Source organism: Cervus canadensis, chromosome 7, assembly GCF_019320065.1.
Source record: "Cervus canadensis isolate Bull #8, Minnesota chromosome 7, ASM1932006v1, whole genome shotgun sequence".
In the NCBI taxonomy this organism is placed as follows: domain Eukaryota; kingdom Metazoa; phylum Chordata; class Mammalia; order Artiodactyla; family Cervidae; genus Cervus; species Cervus canadensis.
The window spans coordinates 80,544,822-80,565,350 of NC_057392.1; the positions used below are offsets into that span (position 1 = coordinate 80,544,822).

Consider the following 20,529-nt stretch of genomic DNA (forward strand, 5'->3'; position numbering starts at 1 on the left):
GATTCTAGCCTGATACGCCCTTAAAAGTCTGTGTTTTTATCTATACTCTGCCACTATGATTCTCGGAAGAAATCCACTTATATAGAGGGAAAAGAACCTGCTTTAAGTTCTATCCACAGAACTAGAAAAACAACATGTGTAACAGTAATACACTTAGGTCACCCAGGGAGTGAGTGGCAGAATGGGGATGTAAAACCAGATTTTCTGACTCCAAAGCCTGCACCATGATCTACTTATACCCACATCACAACACCTGCTGCTAATATGGACGGTGTCCTTTAGAACTTAATTTTAGATGTTGAAAAGTCTAACTTCCATCAATGGCTCACACTTCAAAAAAAACTATTTCTGTAACTTGCGAGATATGAAACAGGAGGTCCAGGAATAAAAAAAGTCTTTAAAGAATTGCTACCTAATTTTTTATAACTTTTTAAGTATAGTTAAAGCCAAAAACTACTCTAGAAAAAAAAAATTAGAGTGCAGAGGGATCTAAATATTCTTGGCTCTGTGTTATATGCCTTTTGAGTCTGAACGATCCAGACAAATATTTAAGCAGAAAAGAAAAAAAACATATACTTTTACTTAAATGGTGAGAAAGAACTAGGCCACATTTCATTTTCATGTCCTGAAATGCTTAATTTAGAATTGGATTTTAAAAACAATCCTCCACAGGCCAGGTCTGGCCCTTCCAGTTGGCACCTGGACATCAAACTCATGACAATCTGGAACAACTGAAAATAGCTCTGAGTATTCAAACCATCATGCAGTAAGGAAGGTCAAATTTGAATTAATGTATTTTAAAAGCCTCAAAAGAGGGGTTTATACAAGCCTTAAATGAGAACAGGAAAAATAAAGAATGACAATTAAGCAGTCAACGCAACCTACATCCCCATCAGCAATGAGGCCAGACCCCGCTCACATTTTCACCACTGTCTGCATCAGAAGGTACCGCCGTTCACAGCTATGTGCGGCTGCTCTAACTACAAAGCTGTTTCTTGCATTTTCTACCTATTCCTGTCCAACAAGTTTCACTATTTATATATCTTCTACTGAATAAAGTCCAAATTCCTTTGTCTGACATTCACCTTCTGATTTGAATTCAACCTAACCTTTCCAACTTTATTTCCCATTATTCTTCATTAGTCCCCTAGTAGATCCAAACAAGTCTACTCACTGTTGAAAAGGCAGCACATTCCAGTCCAGCCACCTTTGGTAACGCCATCATCCCTCCTACCCTTGTCCACCTGGTTGAATCCTTCCTATTTCCAAGGACCAACTCAAGGCCCAGCTCTTGTATGAGTAGTCATCACCAGCCACACCAGGATGTATAAAAAGTCTCTCTCCCTTTGAAGTCCTAAATTAGGTTATGTAATATTCAAAACCACTCATTTGGGGCTCAATATAAACTCTCTCATATTAATATTTTTTTTAATCTTATTTCTGTCTTAAGTCCTCAAATAAATCTTAAGTTCCCTGAGGGAACAGACTTCAGTCTTCTTTATCACTATATTTTATATTACCTCTAACCAGGAACAAATTAATGTTACATGAGCTTCAGCTAATAGGATTTTAAAGCATTCATGCCAGGATGCTAAGCAAGTTACTATTTGTAAGTCAAAGAGGGGAGTATATATCATCAGAAAATTTCAATATTTCATTGTTCCCACATGTCCCAATATAGTGACAATAGTTTCTTTAATTAAAATAAAACTATAGAAGTCCCAATGTGTTCCTACGCCAGGAAAGGATAACTACTGAAGACAAAGCTATTTGACCTGCTGAAAAAGGCGGCAATAAGTTTAATCGCAGCAAGTAGTTTCTCTGCTTGATTCCACATAAAATATGACTGTGCTGCACCCTGCAGTCTATGAGAAAAGGGGGTTATAAGAAAGCCTATTCAAAGATTAATCAATGTTTGGGCAGGAAATAATTTTCCTGCTGTTCTAGAAATACTAATCAATTTTCTTTCCAATGTTGTCATTATACACTGAGAATACACAAAGGAATTGTACCTGTAATCACCATTTCATGTTTGGAAATAAGAGTTCTACATTCATTTTCCTTATTCTATAATCAAAGAAAATGAAACGAGTGTCTATAAAACCACATTACTCTACAATACGACCTTTGATCCTCTGAAAATAATCTCAGTAGTTAAATACTGTGTTCACAGAGTCCTCGCTGTGAGAATATGGCTGAATTCTGGGATAGGCCTTAACAAGCAACTTCCCAAGCTCTCTTTTAAGAAAGTATGCTATCAGGAGAAGAAATACACAGATAAAGGAAGTCTTGGACTCTGAGAACTCCACACTGACTTACAATATGTAGATCCAAATTCCCAACACCATGTTGCCAAATTCCATTTCCACCCTGGGGTCCACACTGGGATAATTCCATCTGGTAAGTAAATGGTCGTTCTAGGTATTCCTGTGGATTCCAGAACACTCAGGTAGACCTTAGGGAACCAGATGCAAACTGGGATTCAATAAAATGTTCCCAAGCTGCTCCATGCTTTCCACCCAAGAGGATTCCAGAAATACCTCATGTGCAAGCTTAACACCACGTTTTGCAACATAGTGTTTTCCAAAGGCACTGCCAAAGGAAACATTTTAAAGGTATCATTAGCAAATGAAGTTGGTGTTCCTACTGAAGATCACTCTTTAAAAGGTATGTGGAATCTTAAAAAAAAAAAAATGATACAAATGAATCTATATACAAAACAGAAAGAGGCCCACAGACATAGAAAACAAACTTGCAGTTACCAAAGAAGAGGAGGCATAAATAAGGAGTTAAGGATTAACATATATACACACTACTATATATAGAATAAGATAACCAACAAGGACACACTGTATAGCACAGGGAACTACATTCAATATTTTGTAATAACTTACAAGGAAAAAGAATGAAAAAGTATGTGTATATCTGAATCACTTTGCTATACACCTGAAATTAACACAACATTGTAAACCAACTAACTTTCAATAAATAAACAAATAACTTTTCAAACAAAGCAGATGAAATGCTCTGGAAAAAGTCCTCCTAAAGGAAAACAACTTACATTCACTTAAGCCAGCGTGTCCCCAGCTTATCTGAAATCCTACTAACACTTCTCTGGGCATATGAACGTCCTTCATAGCTCAGTTGGCAAAGAATCTGCCTGCAATGCAGGAGACCCTGGTTCGACTCCTGGCTTGGGAAGATCCCCTGGAGAAGGGAAAGGCTACCCACTCCAGTATTCTGGTCTGGAGAATTCCATAAACTGTGTAGTCCATGGGGTCACAAAGAGTTGGACACAACTGAGCGACTTTCACTTTCATTTTCACATCCCTCTTCACCCCATGATTTTTATGCACTAAGTATCTCATCTCTACTACTAAAGAAATTCAAATAGGAAAGATGCATACAGTCAAGTTATATTTTTAGTGTCATAGGGAAAAACTGCCAAGGCACCTACCAAAGTGACATTCATTACTTTGGCCAATGTGCCATAGTATAGAGCCTGTGCAAATTCAAAACTGACTGTGTCAGCACACCAGAGAGATTCCAAATTTCACTGGCAGACCCACAATATAACCACAGTCATAAGCACAAGCCTAGAATGTCAATTTATTAAACTACAATTAGCAAGGGACTTCCCTGGTAGTCCAGAGGTTAAGACTCCATGCTGCCAATGCAGGGGTCCCAGGGTTCAATCCCTGGTCAGGGAACTAGATCTCACATGCCACAACTAAGACCCGGCACAGCCAAATAAATACCTAAATAAATAATAAATACTGAAAAAAAATCAATCAATAAATTAAAAATTACAATTAACAATAAGTACTCACAGAAACACTGACATTCTAATCTGCAGAGCTCACCCACTGCCTCCCCTCTGGTAGATCCACTTGGGAAGTCAAATCATAAAAAATTGCTGAGCACACAAACAGGGGAAAAATGATTAGATGAATGCATTTTTAATGGCATCAGACTAAGAAAGAAAGTCTTAAAACTCTTCTGTCCATTCCTGCAGATGGGCAATTGTTGTCTTCACAATCTTATCTAAAGTGTAGGGAAAATCATTAGAAAGCTGAGCTAATTTTTATGATCTATGTCATAAAATTTGAGTAAAAACAGTGAGTTTACTATGCAAACACAGCTCCAAAACAGGTCTCCCCAAATCAGTCTCCCTGTTAGCCCTGAAGCCCGTCCAATACAGAAAGTCTGGAACTCCTTTTGTATCATAAACCTCAACATCTATTGGCAACTCTTGCTCTAACTCTATCTTCTTACCAGGGATGGCCTCATCAAAGATATTAAAGTTAGGTCTATTACTATGGCTGCCTCCCCTAAAAAAGTAATTTGGTCACTTCCCATGTTTACCTCTAGAAAACAAGGTGGTTATTTTTTAATGTCTATTTAAGGATTGAAATGAATTCAATTTGACAGTATTTTTCTTTAATTGGAAAATGTCCCAGTCAAGGGACTTCCCTGGTGGTCCAGTGGTTAAGCATATGCCTTGCAATGGCAGGGGATGATGGTTTGATCCCTGGATGGGAAACTAAGATCCCATATGATGCAAAGCAGTGAAACCCACCAGCTGCAACTACTGGGTCTGCCCGCTCCGGAGCCCAAGTGCCACAACTAAGACCCAACACAGCCAGATAGAAGATAGATAACTAAATAAATACAGATCACAGTCAAAAAAACCAAGGTTTATAGCTCATCCTAAAGCATCTGAAGAGTTTAGCCCCACGGGACAAAGACAAGGCTAAATACAACACGGCAATAACAAGCTGAAGCAGAACAGTTTTTCCTTCAGGTGGGTCGCGCTTCCTCTGGTGCTCACCCCGACTGCCCACCATCCCTGTCATCTCACAGCCACTCTTGGTAGATATCTACACTTGCCAGCCCCTGCTTGATCCAGCATGGGTTGATTGAATTCACAGATATTGTATGTATTATGGCTCAGATGGTAAAGACTCTGCCTGCAATGCAAGAGACCCAGGTTCGATCCCTGAGTCAGGAAGATTCCCCTGGAGAAGGGAATGGCAACCCGCTCCAGTATTCTTACCTGAGAAATCCCATGGACAGAGGAGCCTGGCGTGCTACAGTCTATGGGGTCGTAGAGTCGGACAATGACTGAGCAACTAACACTGTCACTTTCTATCTTCACTTGCACAGTGTTTTCAAGTTCCTAAGGGTGAGTGCACTGCACTGGCTCAAGCTTTCCTTATGTAAGTTGCACCATTCCCTCTGTTCCTCTACAACCATGAAAGAGAGGCAGGAAGGCAGAAAGGCAACCAGACCACCTGGAAGTTTAAAGCAAAAGGAATCCTGGAATCCCGTGCTGGATCCCTTAAGCTAAGGTCAGTCAGAAGGGATCTAGCACGTAGTAACCGAAAGCTCCTTTTGCCACTCATTTCTAGATTTCACTCTTCCATTTCTACCCCAGAGTAGTTTCATCTACTCTGTGACACTTTCTGTAAATATATCTCCCTACTCTATCCCAAGCACTAGCTATATATGCAGAGCCCAGTGTAAGATGAAAATTCAGGGCCCCTTTTCAAATTATAAAAAAATTGTAACAAATTACAAGACAAGGACAGCTCAGCATTAAACCAAGTATGCCCTTCTAAATGTGGGAAACTGTTCAACCACACGGTTCACATGCCTATGAATCCAGCCCTACCCTCTTCCTTTCTTCTAACCAACCTCTACAATCTCTCTGTGGCCTCCAAGGGTCCTGCCCTTGGCTTGGCAATCTGAATCTGGCCTCATTTGCTTCTGACTGTGTTTTGTTCAACGAAGACAAGCAATTCTTTCCCTGGCACAAAGACTGGCTTCTTGACAAAATGTATAGCATAACACTTACTTCTATATGGTCTATGACTCCAGAGTTATTCAATGAAGAAATAGTTATTTGGAAAAAAAAAAAAGAGGGCAAGCATTTAAGGCCCAAACATCATTTTGTTAGAATTCCTTCTTTACATGCACAAATTTACCTTGATGATAACAGGGATTGCAGGTCAAGGAAATTAATTTTTCTTTTATAAACTCCTGTTTCCATTCTTATTTATCACCTATGTCATCTATACACTTATAGTCATATTCATTTTTTTTTTCTTTATTCCTTCCTTCATTGACCGTTCAACCAACAGACCCAGATGGTCTCATGTAAACTTTTCCAAAGCATAGAACACTGCACAAGATGTTTTCAAATGGCATGAGGGTCCTTTTTTAGACATAGTTAATTACTTTAAAGTGAACTGGAGATAATAGAATGAAATAAATATATAATGAACAATTTGGACAAATATAATGAACGACATGATGAAATCAAACTGAGTACAGTTATTAAATTTTTTAATGTATTTAAGTAAAATAAAGTAAGTCAATATTAATGAAAAATATTAAGAAAATAACAGTAGGAGTGGAACTCAGAAAGTAAAAAAGATATAAGATAGAACTCAAGACAGAACTCACATAAGCAAGAGAACTCTGTTTCTTAAAACAAAATGAGCATTTGTGTCTATTTCCTCCAGTGGAGCTGACATTTTCTTTAAAAGAACAGTGGTGTACCAACTTGCACTTAGAGAACACTATCTAGGGCTTCCATAATCCTTATCAAATGAGCCTGGTAAAAATTCACAGAGAGGTCAAAAAGAAACCAACCAGTCTAAGGAACTTTAAAATGCTTGAAATGTACATGGTAGTAACCCAGAGTGCTTTGTTGACTAAAGTTGGGCTGCCTGGAGGAAAGCACAGGTGTCCAACCTCCACTAAGCTAATCTACTATCCACATACACGGTGGATGGTATAAAGACACCTATATACAACAAAGACACAAGTTCTAGGGCTGGTCCTATCATGAATGAATCATATGACCTTAAGTGCTACAGAGGGAATGTTTGTGTCCCCCCAAAGTTCTTATCCTGAAGCCCTAACCTCCAACATGATGATATTTGGAGGTGAAGCTTTGGGGAGGTAGTTTTAGATAAAGTCATGAGAGAGGAGCCCCTATGATGGGATTTGTTGTTGCTTAGCTGCTAGGTCATATACAACTCTGCAACCTGATGGACTGTAACCGGCCAGGCTCCCCTATCCATGGGATTCTCCAGGCAAGAATACTGGAGTGGGTTGCTGTTTCCTTCTTCAAGGATGACAGGATTAGTGCCTTCATAAGAAGAGGCAGAGACTGGAACTTTCTCTCTCTCACTGCCAAAGGAGGACACAAGATAAGACAAGAAGGTAAACATCTGCAAATCAGGAAGAAAGCCTTCATAGACACCAAATCTGAGGGCAATCAGACACTTTGATCTTGGACTTCCCAGCCTCCAGAACTGCGAGAAATAAATATCTGTTGTTTAAGCCACCCAATCTATGGTCTCTTGTTATATCAGCTCCAACTGACTAACAGACGAAGACATAAAGCAACTCCTTTAACTTCCTTGCATCTATGGATCAAAGACACCAAACTTTTAGAGTTGAAAAAATTCACTCTAGCCTGATGAAAATCAGGTTCAATAACTTGCTCAAAGGCACACACTTTCGTGCTAAAGAGATACTAAATCAGTACTAGACCAAAAGGCTCTGAGTCTCCTGGCCAGCATTCCAGGCCTCTCCCAGGCTGTCTCCTCTGCCTAGAAAACCCTTCTACCACCCCTTGTCTCCCTCTGATCTATATCACATCTCAAGGCCAAGTTCAATGACACCTATGAGAAGCATTATCTGGCCTGGGCTTCCCCACCATACCAGACAGAGTTCTGACTGTTCTTCTCCATCCCCATAATCCACAGTGCTGTATCCATTCAGTAACGTATTCCACTACACTGTACACTAGTTAGTTAACTTTTCATTCCTTTTCCTCAATACACTGTGAACTCTTTGAATAGAATGAAGTCTTATTCATCTTTATATCTCTAGTAACTCCACAAAGCCTGCTGCATTGAAGGTATTCAATAAATAAATGCAGATTAATTTACACAAGATGTACATGAAAATACTATATTCCAAGTTTCAATCAATAGAAGAACCAGGGACTATCATTACCTACATAAATATTACTTGTAGAACAAAACAGAGTACCTTCCCGAGCATCATTTCCTATCCAGGGACCTCTAGGAGTTAAAGAGAGACTTACAATGTCCAGTTGGAAAATGGAACATGTCATTTTCTACTAAGTGTTCTGGATTTAATCTTCACAACAACCTGCAGATTTAAGTACTACTACATCCATTTTACTGATAAGAAAACCAAACCTCAGAGAGCCTAAGCTTCATTAAAATAACATGAAAAGAAGGAGCTGGGACTCAAATCTAGATTTCTTATACCTCTATTCTGGTCCCATTACTTCATGGCAAAGAGAGGGGGAAACAGTGGAAACAGTGAGAGACTTTATTTTTGGGGGCTTCAAAATCATTGCAAATGGTGACTGCAGCCATGAAATTAAAAGATGCTTGCTCCTTGGAAGAAAATTTATGACCAACCAAGATAGCTTATTAAAAAGCAGAGACATTACTTTGCCAACAAAGGCCCATCTAGTCAAAGCTATGGTTTTTCCAGTAGTCATGTATGGATATGAGAGTTGGACTACAAAGAAAGCTGAGGGCCGAAGAATTGATGCTTTTGAACTGTGGTGTTGGAGAAGACTCTTGAGAGTCCCTTGGACAGCAAGGAGATCCAAACCAGTGGATCCTAAAGGAAATCAGTCCTGAATATTCATTGGAAGGATTGATGCTCAAGCTGAAACTCCAATACTTTGGCTACCTGATGTGAAGAGCTGATTCATTTGAAAAGACCCTGATGCTGGGAAAGATTGAAGGTGGGAGGAGAAGGGGATGACAGAGGATGAGATGGCTGGATGGCATCACCGACTTAATGGACATGAGTTTGAGTAAACGCCAGGAGTTAGTGATGGACAAGGGCACCTGGCGTGCTGCAGTCCATGGGGTCGCAAAGAGTCGGACACAACTGAGCGACTGAACTGAATGCCTCTGCTCACTGCTTCAAACAGATTCTAAGCGTCTCACAAATAGCTCATCTGACCCTAGAAGGTGGCCTAACAGATAACTGATGGGGAAAAAAAGCAAAACACCAAATCAGTTCCCATAAACTAGCAATGCAGAGGGCCTTTAGCCACCTGGCCCTCATCCTTTCTGTACCTGGCTTTGTGTAGCAGGAATCATAATAGCTGACTTAGACTAACTTGAAATAGTATTTTAAACAGAACACCTTTTTACATAATTTTGAGCTCTTTAAGCTTAATTCCACTCAAAATCATATAGAGTTCACAAAGGACTGCTGACAAAAATAAAATACATAGGAACAAAGCTTCTGTTGCCATCAACTCATATTTGAAACATACCTAATGCTCTCCAGCCCCAACTGACTACTGACTGTTACTCAAAAGTTAATTCAGGGACTTCCCTGGTGGTGCAGTGGAAGAGAAGCTACCTGCCAATGCAGGGGACACACGCTGATCCCTGGTCCAGGATGATTCCACATGCCTTGGAGCAACTAAGCTTGTGGACCACAACTACTGAGTGCGTGCTCCAGAGCCCAGGAGCCACAACTCCTGAGTCTCTGCACCACAACTACTGAGGCCCACATACCTTAGAGCCTGTGCTCCACAAGAGAAGCCACTGCAATGAGTAGCCCACGCACCACAGTGAAGAGCAGCCCCTGCTCACCAAATAGAGAACGTGCACATGGAGCAAGGAAGACACAGCATCAGCAAAAATAAAATAAATTAAAATCTTTAAAAAAAAAAAAAAAGCTGGTGCCCTCCTCACCCTCCCACACCATTTCAGGCAAGTCTTCCAGCCTCTGGGACAGATGCATCTGACACCAGGGGAAAAACTACAGTTGCATGGCCCCTTGTTCCACCTACCAGCTCATCATCCTCACCCGGTGTTCACCTCCTGGCTCTGGCTGGCTGTTTGCAAGCCTCATGCCCACAGGTTCACTATTCCAGCACCGGGAAGGCCTTCTGGGATTATGGCCTTAATCTTGGCCTGAACCACGGCTCTTCAAAGAGATCCTGGGAGAAAACGATTTCACCACTTCTACAGAGAAGCACATTGGAATGCTGGACACTGGAGATCAAGCCCTGAGCCTTTGGAGTGGCAGTACTGACTCTAAAACCCTAGAATACCAGAGAACCAACCCTAGGGAGAATCGAATACTGAGGACTCACACAAAGGGAACCACTTGAATACAAGACCAACAACCAGTAGCACCCTGTGCAGGACGCCTCATCCAAACAACAAACAAAAATACAAACCAAATCATGAGCAGACGGGATTACCACCTCACTCAGCCTTGCCCATTAGAGGAAAAACAAACAAACAACAACAACAAAAAAACAACTCAGCACAAATCTCACATTATATGAAGCTTACACAAACCACTGGACCAACCTTAGGAAGGCAGAAACCAAAAGGAAGAACTCAACCTTAAAGCCTGGGAAAAGGAGACCTCAAACACAATCAGTTAAAAAAAAAATAATGAAAAGGCAGAGAAATACTATACAAATGAAGGAAGAAACTAGAAACACGGAAGTCCAAATAAATGAAGAGGAAATGGGCAAACTACCAGAAAAAGAATTCAGAATAATGATAATAAAGATGATCAAAAACCCTGAAAACAAAATGGAGAAAATGCAAGAATCAGTTAACAAAGACCTAGGAGAATTAAAGAATAAACATACAGAGACAAACAACACAATTACTGAAGTTAAAAATACTCTAAAAGGATTCAATAGCAGAATATCTGAAGCAGAATGAATCAGTGAGCTAGAAAACAAAATGGTGGAAATAACTTCTGAAGAGCAGAATAAAGTAAAAAGAATGAAGAGAACTGAGAATAGTCTCAGAGACCTCTGAGACAATATCTAATGCACCAACATTTGAATTATAGGGGTCCCAGAAGAAGAAGAGAAAAAGAAAGGGTATGAGAAAATTTTTGAAGAGATTATAGTTGAAAATTTCCCCAATATGGGAAAAGGAAACAGTCAATCAAGTCCAAGAGGCACAGAGTCCCATACAGGAAAACCCAAGGAGAAACACACCAAGACACATACTAATCAAACTAACAATGACTAAACCCAAAGAAAGAATATTAAAAGCAGCAAGGGAGAAGGAACAAGTAATTATACAAGGGAAACCCCATACACTTAACAGCTGATCTTTCAGCAGAAACTCTGCAGGCCAGAAGGGAATGGCAGGATATATCTAAAGTACTGAAAGAGAAATATCTATAACCAAGATTACTGTACCTGGCAAGGATCTCATTCAAAATTGGTGGAGAAATAAAAATCTTTTCAGACAAGCAACAGTTGAGAGAATTCAGCACCACCAAATCAGCTTTTATAGCAAATGTTAAAGGGACTTACATAGTCAAGACATACAACAGAAGGAAAAAAATCTTCAAAATCAACTTCAAACAATTAAGAAAATGGAAATAGGAACATATATATCAATAATTACTTTAAATGTAAATGGATTAAATGCTCCAACCAAAAGACACAGACTGGCTGCATGGATACAAAAGCAAGACCCATATACATGCTGTCTACAAGAAACCCACTTCAAGACCTCAAGACACATATATATAGACTGAATGTGACAGGATGGAAAAATATACTCCATGCAAATGGGAAGCAAAAGAAAGCTGGAGTAGCAATCCTCATCAGACAAAACAGACCTTAAAATAAAGACGATTACAAGAGATAAGGAAGGACACTACATAATGGTCAAGGGATCAATACAAGAGGAAAACATAACAATTGTAAATATCTATGTACCCAACATAGGAGCACCTCAATACATAAGACAAATACTAACAGATATAAAAGGAGAAATTGACAGTAACACAATAACTGTAGGAGACTTTAGCACCCCACTCAAACCAATGGACAGATCATCAAAACAGAAAATTAATAAGAAAATACATCTTAAATGATACATTAGATGAGATGAATCTCCTTGATATCTTCAGGACATTCCATCCAAATGCAGAAGAATACACCTTCTTCTCAAGTGCACATGGAACATTCTCCAGGATAGACCACATCTTGGGTCACAAATCAAACCTCAGTAAATGTAAGAAAATTGAAATCACATAAAGCATCTTCTCTGACCACAATGCTATGAGACTAGATATCAATTACAAGAAAAAAACTGTAAGAAACACAAACACATGGAGATTAAACAACACGCTTCTAAGTAATCAACAGGTTACTGAAGAAATCAACAGGGAAATCAAAAAATTTCTAGAAACAAATGACAATGAAAACATGACAACTCAAAACCTATGGGATGCAGTAAAAGCAGTTCTAAGAGAGAAGTTTATAGCAATACAATCCTACCTCAAGAAACAAAAAAAAACATCAAATAGATAACCTAACTTTACACCTAAAACAACTGGAAAAAGAAGAACAAAAAAAAACCCAAAATTAGCAGAAGGAAAGAAATGATAAAGTTCCAAGCAGAAATAAATGAAAAAGAAATGAAAGAAACAGTAGTAAAGATTAATAAAACTAAAAGCTTGTTCTTTGAGAAGATAAACAAAATTGACAAACTTTTAGCCAGACTCATCAAGAAAAAATGAGAGAAGAATCAAATCAATAAAATTAGAAAGGAAAAAGGAGAGGTTACAACAGACAATGCAGAAATACAAAGGATTATAAAAGACTATTATGAACAACTATACAGCAATAAAATGGATAACCTGGAAGAAATGGACAGATTCTTAGAAAAGTGCAATCTTCCAAGACTGGACCAGTAAGAAATAGAAATTACAATTACAAGCAGTGAAATTGAAGCTGTGATCAAAAATCTCCCAAAAAACAAAAGCCCAGGAACAGACAGCTTCACAGGAGAATTCTATCAAATATTTAGAGAAGAGCTAATGCCTATCCTTCTAAACCTCTTTCAAAAAATTGCAGAGGAAGGGACACTTCCAAACTCATTCTATGAGGCCACCATCAACCTGATACCAAAACCAGACAAAGACAACACAAAGAAAGAAAACTACAGGCCAATATCACTGATGAACATAGATGCAAAAGTCCTCAACAAAATTTTAGCAAACAGAATTCAGCAACACATAGAAAAGCTCATACACCATAATCAAGTTGGATTTATTCCAGGAATGCAAAGATTCTTCAATATATGCAAATCAATCAAGGTGATATACCATAATAACAAATTGAAAGATAAAAACTATATGATAATCTCAATAGATGCAGAAAAAGCCTCTGATAAAATTCAGCACCCATTTATGATTAAAACTCCAAAAAATAGGCATAGAAGGAACCTACCTCAACATAGTAAAGGCCATATATGATAAGCCTACAGCAAACATTATTCTCAATGGTGAAAACCTGAAAGCATTCTCCCTAAGATCAGGAACAAGTCAAGGGTGTCCACTTTCACCACTATCATTCAACACAGTTCTGGAAGTCTTAGCTACAGCAGTCAGAGAAGAAATAGAAATAAAAGGAATCCAGATCGGAAAAGAAGTAAAGTTCTCACTGTTTGCAGATGACATGATATTGTACATAGAAAACCCTAAAGATAGTATCAGAAAATTACTAGAGCTCATCAGTCAACTTCACAAAGTTGCAGGATACAAAATCAATACACAGAAATCACTTGCCAGTTCTATATACTAACAATGAAAAATCAGAAAGAGAAATTAAGGAATCAGTCCCATTCACCACTGCAACAAAAAGAATTAAGTATCTAGGAATAAACTTACCTAAGGAGATAAAAGAACTGTACACACAAAATTACAAGAGACTGATGAAAGAAATCAAAGACATAAACAGATGGAGAGATATTCCATGTTCCTGGGTAGGAAGAATCAATATTGTGAAAATGACTATACTACCAAACACAATCTACAGATTCAGTGTGATTCCTATCAAATTACCAATGATATTTTTCACAGAACTAGAACAAAAAATTTCACAATTCATATGGAAACACAAAAGACCCCAAATAGCCAAAGCAGTCTTGAGAAAGAAGAATGGAGCTGGAGGAATCAACCTTCCGGACTTCAGATTATACTGCAAAGCTACAGTCATCAAGACAGTATGGTACTGGCACAAAAACAGAAATATAGACCAATGGAACAAGATAGAAAGCTCAGAAATAAACCATGCACCTCTGGGTACTTTATTTTTGAACAAAGGAGGAAAGAATATACAATGGGGCAAAGATACCCTCTTCAATAAATGGTGCTGGGAAAACTGGACAGCTACCTGTAAAAGAATGAAATTAGAACACTTTCTAACACCATTCACAAAGATAAACTCAAAATGGATTAAAGACCTAAATATAAGACCAGAAGCTATAAAACTCTTAGAGGAAAACATAGGGAGAACACTTGATGACATAAATCAAAGCAAGATCCTCTATGACCCACCTACTAGAGTAACGGAAATAAAAAGAAAAGTAAACAAGTGGGACTTAAAAGCTTTTGCACAGCAAAGGAAACTATAAGCAAGGTGAAAAGACAACCCTCAGAATGGGAGAAAATAATAGCAAATAAAACAACTGACAAAGGATTAATTTCCAAAATAAACAAGCAGCTCATACAACTCAAGGCCAGAAAAACGAACAACCCAATCAAAAAGTGAGAAAAAGACCTAAACAGACATTTCTCCAAAGAAGACATACAGACGGCTAACACACACACAAAAAGATGCTCAATATTGCTCATTATTAGCAAAATACAAATCGAAGCTACAATGAGATATCACCCTGTAACAGTCAGGATGGCCATCATCAAAAAGTCTACAAACAGTTTGCAGATGACATGATCCTCTACATAGAAAACCCTAAAGACTCTTCCAGAAAATTACTAGAGCTAATCAATGAATATAGTAAAGTTGCAGGATATAAAATTAACACACAAAAATCCCTTGCATTCCTATATACTAACAATGAAAAAACAGAAAGAGAAATTAAGGAAACAATACCATTCACCATTGCAACAAAAAGAATAAAATACTTAGGAGTATATCTACCTAAAGAAACAAAAGACCTATACATAGAAAACTATAAAACACTGATGAAAGAAATCAAAGAGGACACAAACAGATGGAGAAACATACCATGCTCATGGATTGGAAGAATCAATATTGTCAAAATGGCTATTCTACCCAAAGCAATCTATAGATTCAATGCAATCCCTATCAAGCTACCAACGGTATTTTTCACAGAACTAGAACAAATAATTTCACAATTTGTATGGAAATACAAAAAACCTCGAATAGCCAAAGTAATCTTGAGAAAGAAGAATGGAACTGGAGGAATCAACCTGCCTGACTTCAGACTCTACTACAAAGCCACAGTCATCAAGACAGTATGGTACTGGCACAAAGACAGAAATATAGATCAATGGAACAGAATAGAAAGCCCAGAGATAAATCCACGAACTTATGGACACCTTATCTTTGACAAAGGAGGCAAGGATATACAATGGAAAAAAGACAACCTCTTTAACAAGTGGTGCTGGGAAAACTGGTCAACCACTTGTAAAAGAATGAAACTAGAACACTTTCTAACACCATACACAAAAATAAACTCAAAATGGATTAAAGATCTAAATGTAAGACCAGAAACTATAAAACTCCTAGAGGAGAACATAGGCAAAACACTCTCCGACATAAATCACAGCAAGATCCTCTATGACCCACCTCCCAGAATATTGGAAATAAAAGCAAAAATAAACAAATGGGACCTAATGAAACTTAAAAGCTTTTGCACAACAAAGGAAACTATAAGTAAGGTGAAAAGACAGCCCTCAGATTGGGAGAAAATAATAGCAAATGAAGAAACAGACAAAGGATTAATCTCAAAAATATACAAAGCAACTCCTGCAGCTCAATTCCAGAAAAATAAATGACCCAATCAAAAAATGGCCAAAGAACTAAACAGACATTTCTCCAAAGAAGACATATAGATGGCTAACAAACACATGAAAAGGAGGCTCCACATCACTCATGTACAGAGAAATGCAAATCAATGAACGCACAATGAGGTACCAATTACATCCCAGTCAGGATGGCTTGCCTATCCAAAAGTCTACAAGCAATAAATGCTGAAGAGGGTGTGGAGAAAAAGGGAACCCTGCTTACACCTGTGGTGGGAAATCGGCAACTAGTAAGCCGCTAAATGGAAAACAGGTGTGGAGATTTCTAAATAAACTGGAAAAGAACTGCCCAATATGACCGCCGCAATCCACTTCCTGGCTACACACTGAGGAAACCAGAATCTGAAAGAGACACGTGCACTCCCAATGTTCATCGCAGCCAGTTTTAATAATAGCAGACAGGAAGCAACCTAGATGCCCATCAGCAGATGAATGATAAGGAAGCTGTGGTACATATACACCATGGAATATTACTCAGCTGTCAAAAAGAATTCATTTGAATCAGTCCTAATGAGATGGATGAAACTGGAGCCCATTATACAGAGTGAAGTAAGCCAGAAAGATAAAGAACATTACAGCATACTAACACATATATATGGAATTTAGAAAGATGGTAATGATAACCCTATATGCAAAACAGAAAGAGACACAGATGTACAGAACAGACTTTTGGACTCTGTGGGAGAAGGCGAGGGTGGGATGTTTTGAGAGAACAGCATCGAAACATGTATATTATCTAGGGAAAACAGGTCAACTAAGCCCAGGTGGGAATGCCATGAGACAAGTGCTCGGGCCTGGTCACTGGAAGACCCAGAAGAATCGGGTGGAGAAGGGAGGTGGGAGGGGGGATTGGGATGGGGAATACGTGTAAATCTATTGCTGATTCATGTCAATGGATGACAAAACCCACTGGAAAAAAAAAAAAAAAAAGTCTACAAACAATAAATCCTGGAGAGGGTGTGGAGAAAAGGGAACACTCTGCACTGTTGGTGGGAATGTAAATTGATACAGACACTATGGAAGACGGTATGGAGATTCCTTAAAAAACTAGGAATAAAATCACCATATGACCCAGCAATTCCACTCCTAGGCATATACCCTGAGGAAACCAAAATTGAAAAAGACACATGTATCCCATTGTTCACTGCAGCACTATTTACAACAGCCAGAACATGGAAGCAATCTAGATGTCCGCCGACAGATGAATAGATAAAGAAGTTATGGTACATATACACAATGCAATATTACCCAGCCATAAAAAGGAACGTCTTTAAAAAAAAAAAAGGAACGCCTTTGAGTCAATTCTAATGAGGTGGATAAACCTAGAATCTATTATACAGAGTGAAGTAAGCCAGAGAGAGATAGATAAATATCATATTCTAACGCATATATACGGAATTTAGAAAAATTTACTGATGAATCTATTTACAGGGCAGCAATGGAGAAACAGACACAGAGAATAGACTTATGGACATGGGGAGAGGGGATGGGAAGATGAGATGTATGGAACGAGTAGCATGGAAACTTACATTACCATATGCAAAATAGATAGCCAACGGGAATTTGCTGATGGCTCAGGAAACTCAAACAGGGGCTCTGTATCAACCTAGAGGGGTGGGATGGGGAGGGAGATGGGAGGGAGGTTCAAAACGGAGGTGATATATGTATACCTATGGGTGATTCATGCTGAGGTTTGACAGAAAACAACAGAAGTCTGAAAAGCAATTATCCTTCAATAAAAAATAAACGAATTTTTTTAAAAAAGTTAATTCAGACCACACACAGGTTAAATTTTTAATCATGTGGCCAGTGATGAAAAACCAGATTCTCCCTGGCTACTTAAACAGAAATCATGTTTAAATAAGTGCATTCCAATGCACCTAATATTCAACCCTCTTGAGTGCTGCCCAAGGTAGGTACAGGCTATCGCTGGTACTGTTCAACAGAACTCCATTCCCAACACCAGTTTCTGGCATGGAACAGGAATTTGGAAAATGCTTTGCTGATTTATAATCTGTGCTAAAGTGGGCAATTAGAAAGTTTCTTTAAATAGTTCCTAAACACTCTTATTGTAACCTTAGGCATGTTTACAAGTAGCAAATTCAAAGCTATTTTTAAACTATTTAAACTAGTTTTGAAATTACATAAGAAAACATACCATCAAGATTCATCAGAAAACAATTTGGAGTACATTTTTTTTTTAGGTCTTCATTTTCCCCACTGTAGAATGCATTACTGTAGACTGAGTATATGATCTGAATTATCAATCTCACGTGGGTCTTGAGGCTGAAAAATTCATCAATAAATGTAAAGACTAATTTTCAGAGCAACAAAGTATAATTATGGTTTGACTTGTTTCTCTTTTATGTGAATCCAAACTCCTCTACTCCATTTAGAAAATGAAATACTAGACTTTCAGGGTGTTGTTGGGGGCTTCCCAGGTGGTTCTAGTGATAAAGAACCCGTCTGCAAATGAAGGAGATGTAAGAGAAACAGGTTTGATCCCTGGGTTGGGAAGAGTCCCTGCAGGAGGGCATGGCAACCCACCCCAGTATTCTTGCCCAGAGAATCCCATGGACAGAGGAGCCCAGCAGTCTACAGTCCATGGGGTCAGGACACAACTGAAGCAACTCAGCAGCAGCAGGGTTCTGTGGGAATAATATAAAATCCTCTCCCTCCCAGAGAAAAGTTTATAGATTACTTCCCTCTGTAGTTTTACCCAACCTCAAACTCAATGCCTCCATAGGAAAATTCATATGGTTTTCCTTTCTGATCTAGTACCAGATTATAATTTAGAACTCAGGGTCAAAAATCCTTCCTTGGGAAGGTTACAGGAGGATTACATGAGCTTATCATCATAAGGACTATAGCTGTCTGCTGACATTCAATACACAGCAGTTTTCATGACAACAGCCAAAAGGATAACAAGAATGAGGATGATGATGAGAACAGGACAAACCTTTAAGTGTCATTTTAAATGAAGCTAAAAAAAAAAAAAAAAAACCATTGTACCCCAAGAAATGCCTAACAGCAAGGAAACAAAGTTTACCCAGCCAAGATTCATCATGCCAGGCTTCTGAAATTCCTGTTTTCTCAACTCACCTAAGAACTACAGTCCTGTTTATACGGCAGGTCAATCCACTTGTGTTTCCCAGGCTGAGAAAGAGCTGCCAGGCTGCAGCTTCTCAGGCTGAAGCGCAGCATGTGTGAAGGACACTCTACGGTGTTAAGGAACACAGCATGGAAGAGGGTGCAGGTGATGGGACCAACGCCTGAGATTTCAGCTCTCTCTAAAGAACTGGAAAATACCTGCATATTCATCCTGCACCTCCCCCTCCCTGATAAACCAAAGTTGCTGCTCCCTTAATAACTCTGCCTCCCAAACCCTTCTTAAAGCTCAACCGTATCTCTGACAACTTATGAGTCGAGCTGACAGGCTACAAATGAAATCCTATTCTAGCCTGTCTACCTGCAGGATGCCAAGGGAGTAATTAGTGAGGCAAGAAGGGAAGAGGAGGCTCCCCAATCAGGAGGGGGGAAAAGCCATCTTTTACAGATAGATGGAAAAGAGGAAACTATATGATGTCCACTTAAAAAAACATGAACGCAAAAGTGCCTTCCTCTCAGGTAGTTGAGTTAGTTGTCTGGCAGTCTCCTTAACCACAGTCTTGCCTTGTTTCAATTAGAGGAATGTGAGAGGAAGGAGAATCTAAGCAAGTGAGAAGCAGGACAAAGCCTGGGAAGGCCACTTCTAACAGCTATTTGTGGACTGAAAAGTAAGGTGGGCAAATGCCAGGTGTCCTCCCCTCTCTCATCCCATTCACACATTCATGTAGCACATTTATTGACCACTTACTGATGCCGGATACCACAAAAGCTGTCAAGGACACACAGAAAAAGAACTGAGTCCCTATCCTCCCGGAGATGGGTGTTGATAAACAAAAACAAGGAAGGAGGGCAGTCCAGGTTTAAAAACAACAACAGCAAAAAAAAAACAAAAACAACAACAGCATTTAACTGGTAGAAAAAAATAAAACATGCAGAGGCAGCCAGCAAGTGCAGAGCATATTCTGGAAGACTGAGGAGACCTGATGCTTCTACTGCTTGCTCTTCGCTGGGCCACTAAATGACCACATGTATCATGTTCTCACTGTGCGATATCCCTGCCCTGGAATTAGTTGTTCAGTCACTAAGTTGTGTCCATCTCTTTGTGACCCTATGGACTGTAGCATAAGCTTCCCTGTCCTTCACTATCTCCTGGAGGTCACTCAAACTCCTGTCCATTGAGTTGGTGATGCCATCCAACTATCTCATCCACTGTTGCCCCTTTTCCTCCTGCCCTCAATCTTTCCCAGCATCAGTCTCTTCCAATGAGTTGATTCTTCACATCAGGTGGCCAAAATACTGGAGCTTCAGCTTCAGGAACAGTCCTTCCAATGAATATTTAGGGTTGATTTCCTTTAGGATTGACTGGCTTGATCTCTATGTTGTTCAAGGGACTCTCAAGAGTCTTCTCCAGTACCACAATTTGAAAGCATCAGTTCTTTGGTGCTCAGTCTCCTTTAAGGTCAAACTCTCACATCATCTGTGACTACTGGAAAA

At 39.1% G+C, this 20,529-nt stretch overlaps 1 protein-coding gene across 2 annotated transcripts in view; it reads right to left on the reverse strand.

Annotated features, from left to right (window-relative positions):
- Positions 1-20,529, reverse strand: part of PPM1L (protein phosphatase, Mg2+/Mn2+ dependent 1L) — a 319,305-nt gene that overhangs the window by 212,872 nt on the left and 85,904 nt on the right. Inside the window, exon 1 of one of the 2 annotated variants that reach the window (XM_043473839.1) lies at positions 1,175-1,272. The exons of the other annotated variant lie outside the window; for it this stretch is intronic. Coding sequence (XP_043329774.1) covers positions 1,175-1,225 — 51 coding nt within the window. The 5' untranslated portion in view covers positions 1,226-1,272. Of the gene's footprint in view, positions 1-1,174; positions 1,273-20,529 lie in introns of those variants that run through there. 2 annotated transcript variants of the gene reach the window in all.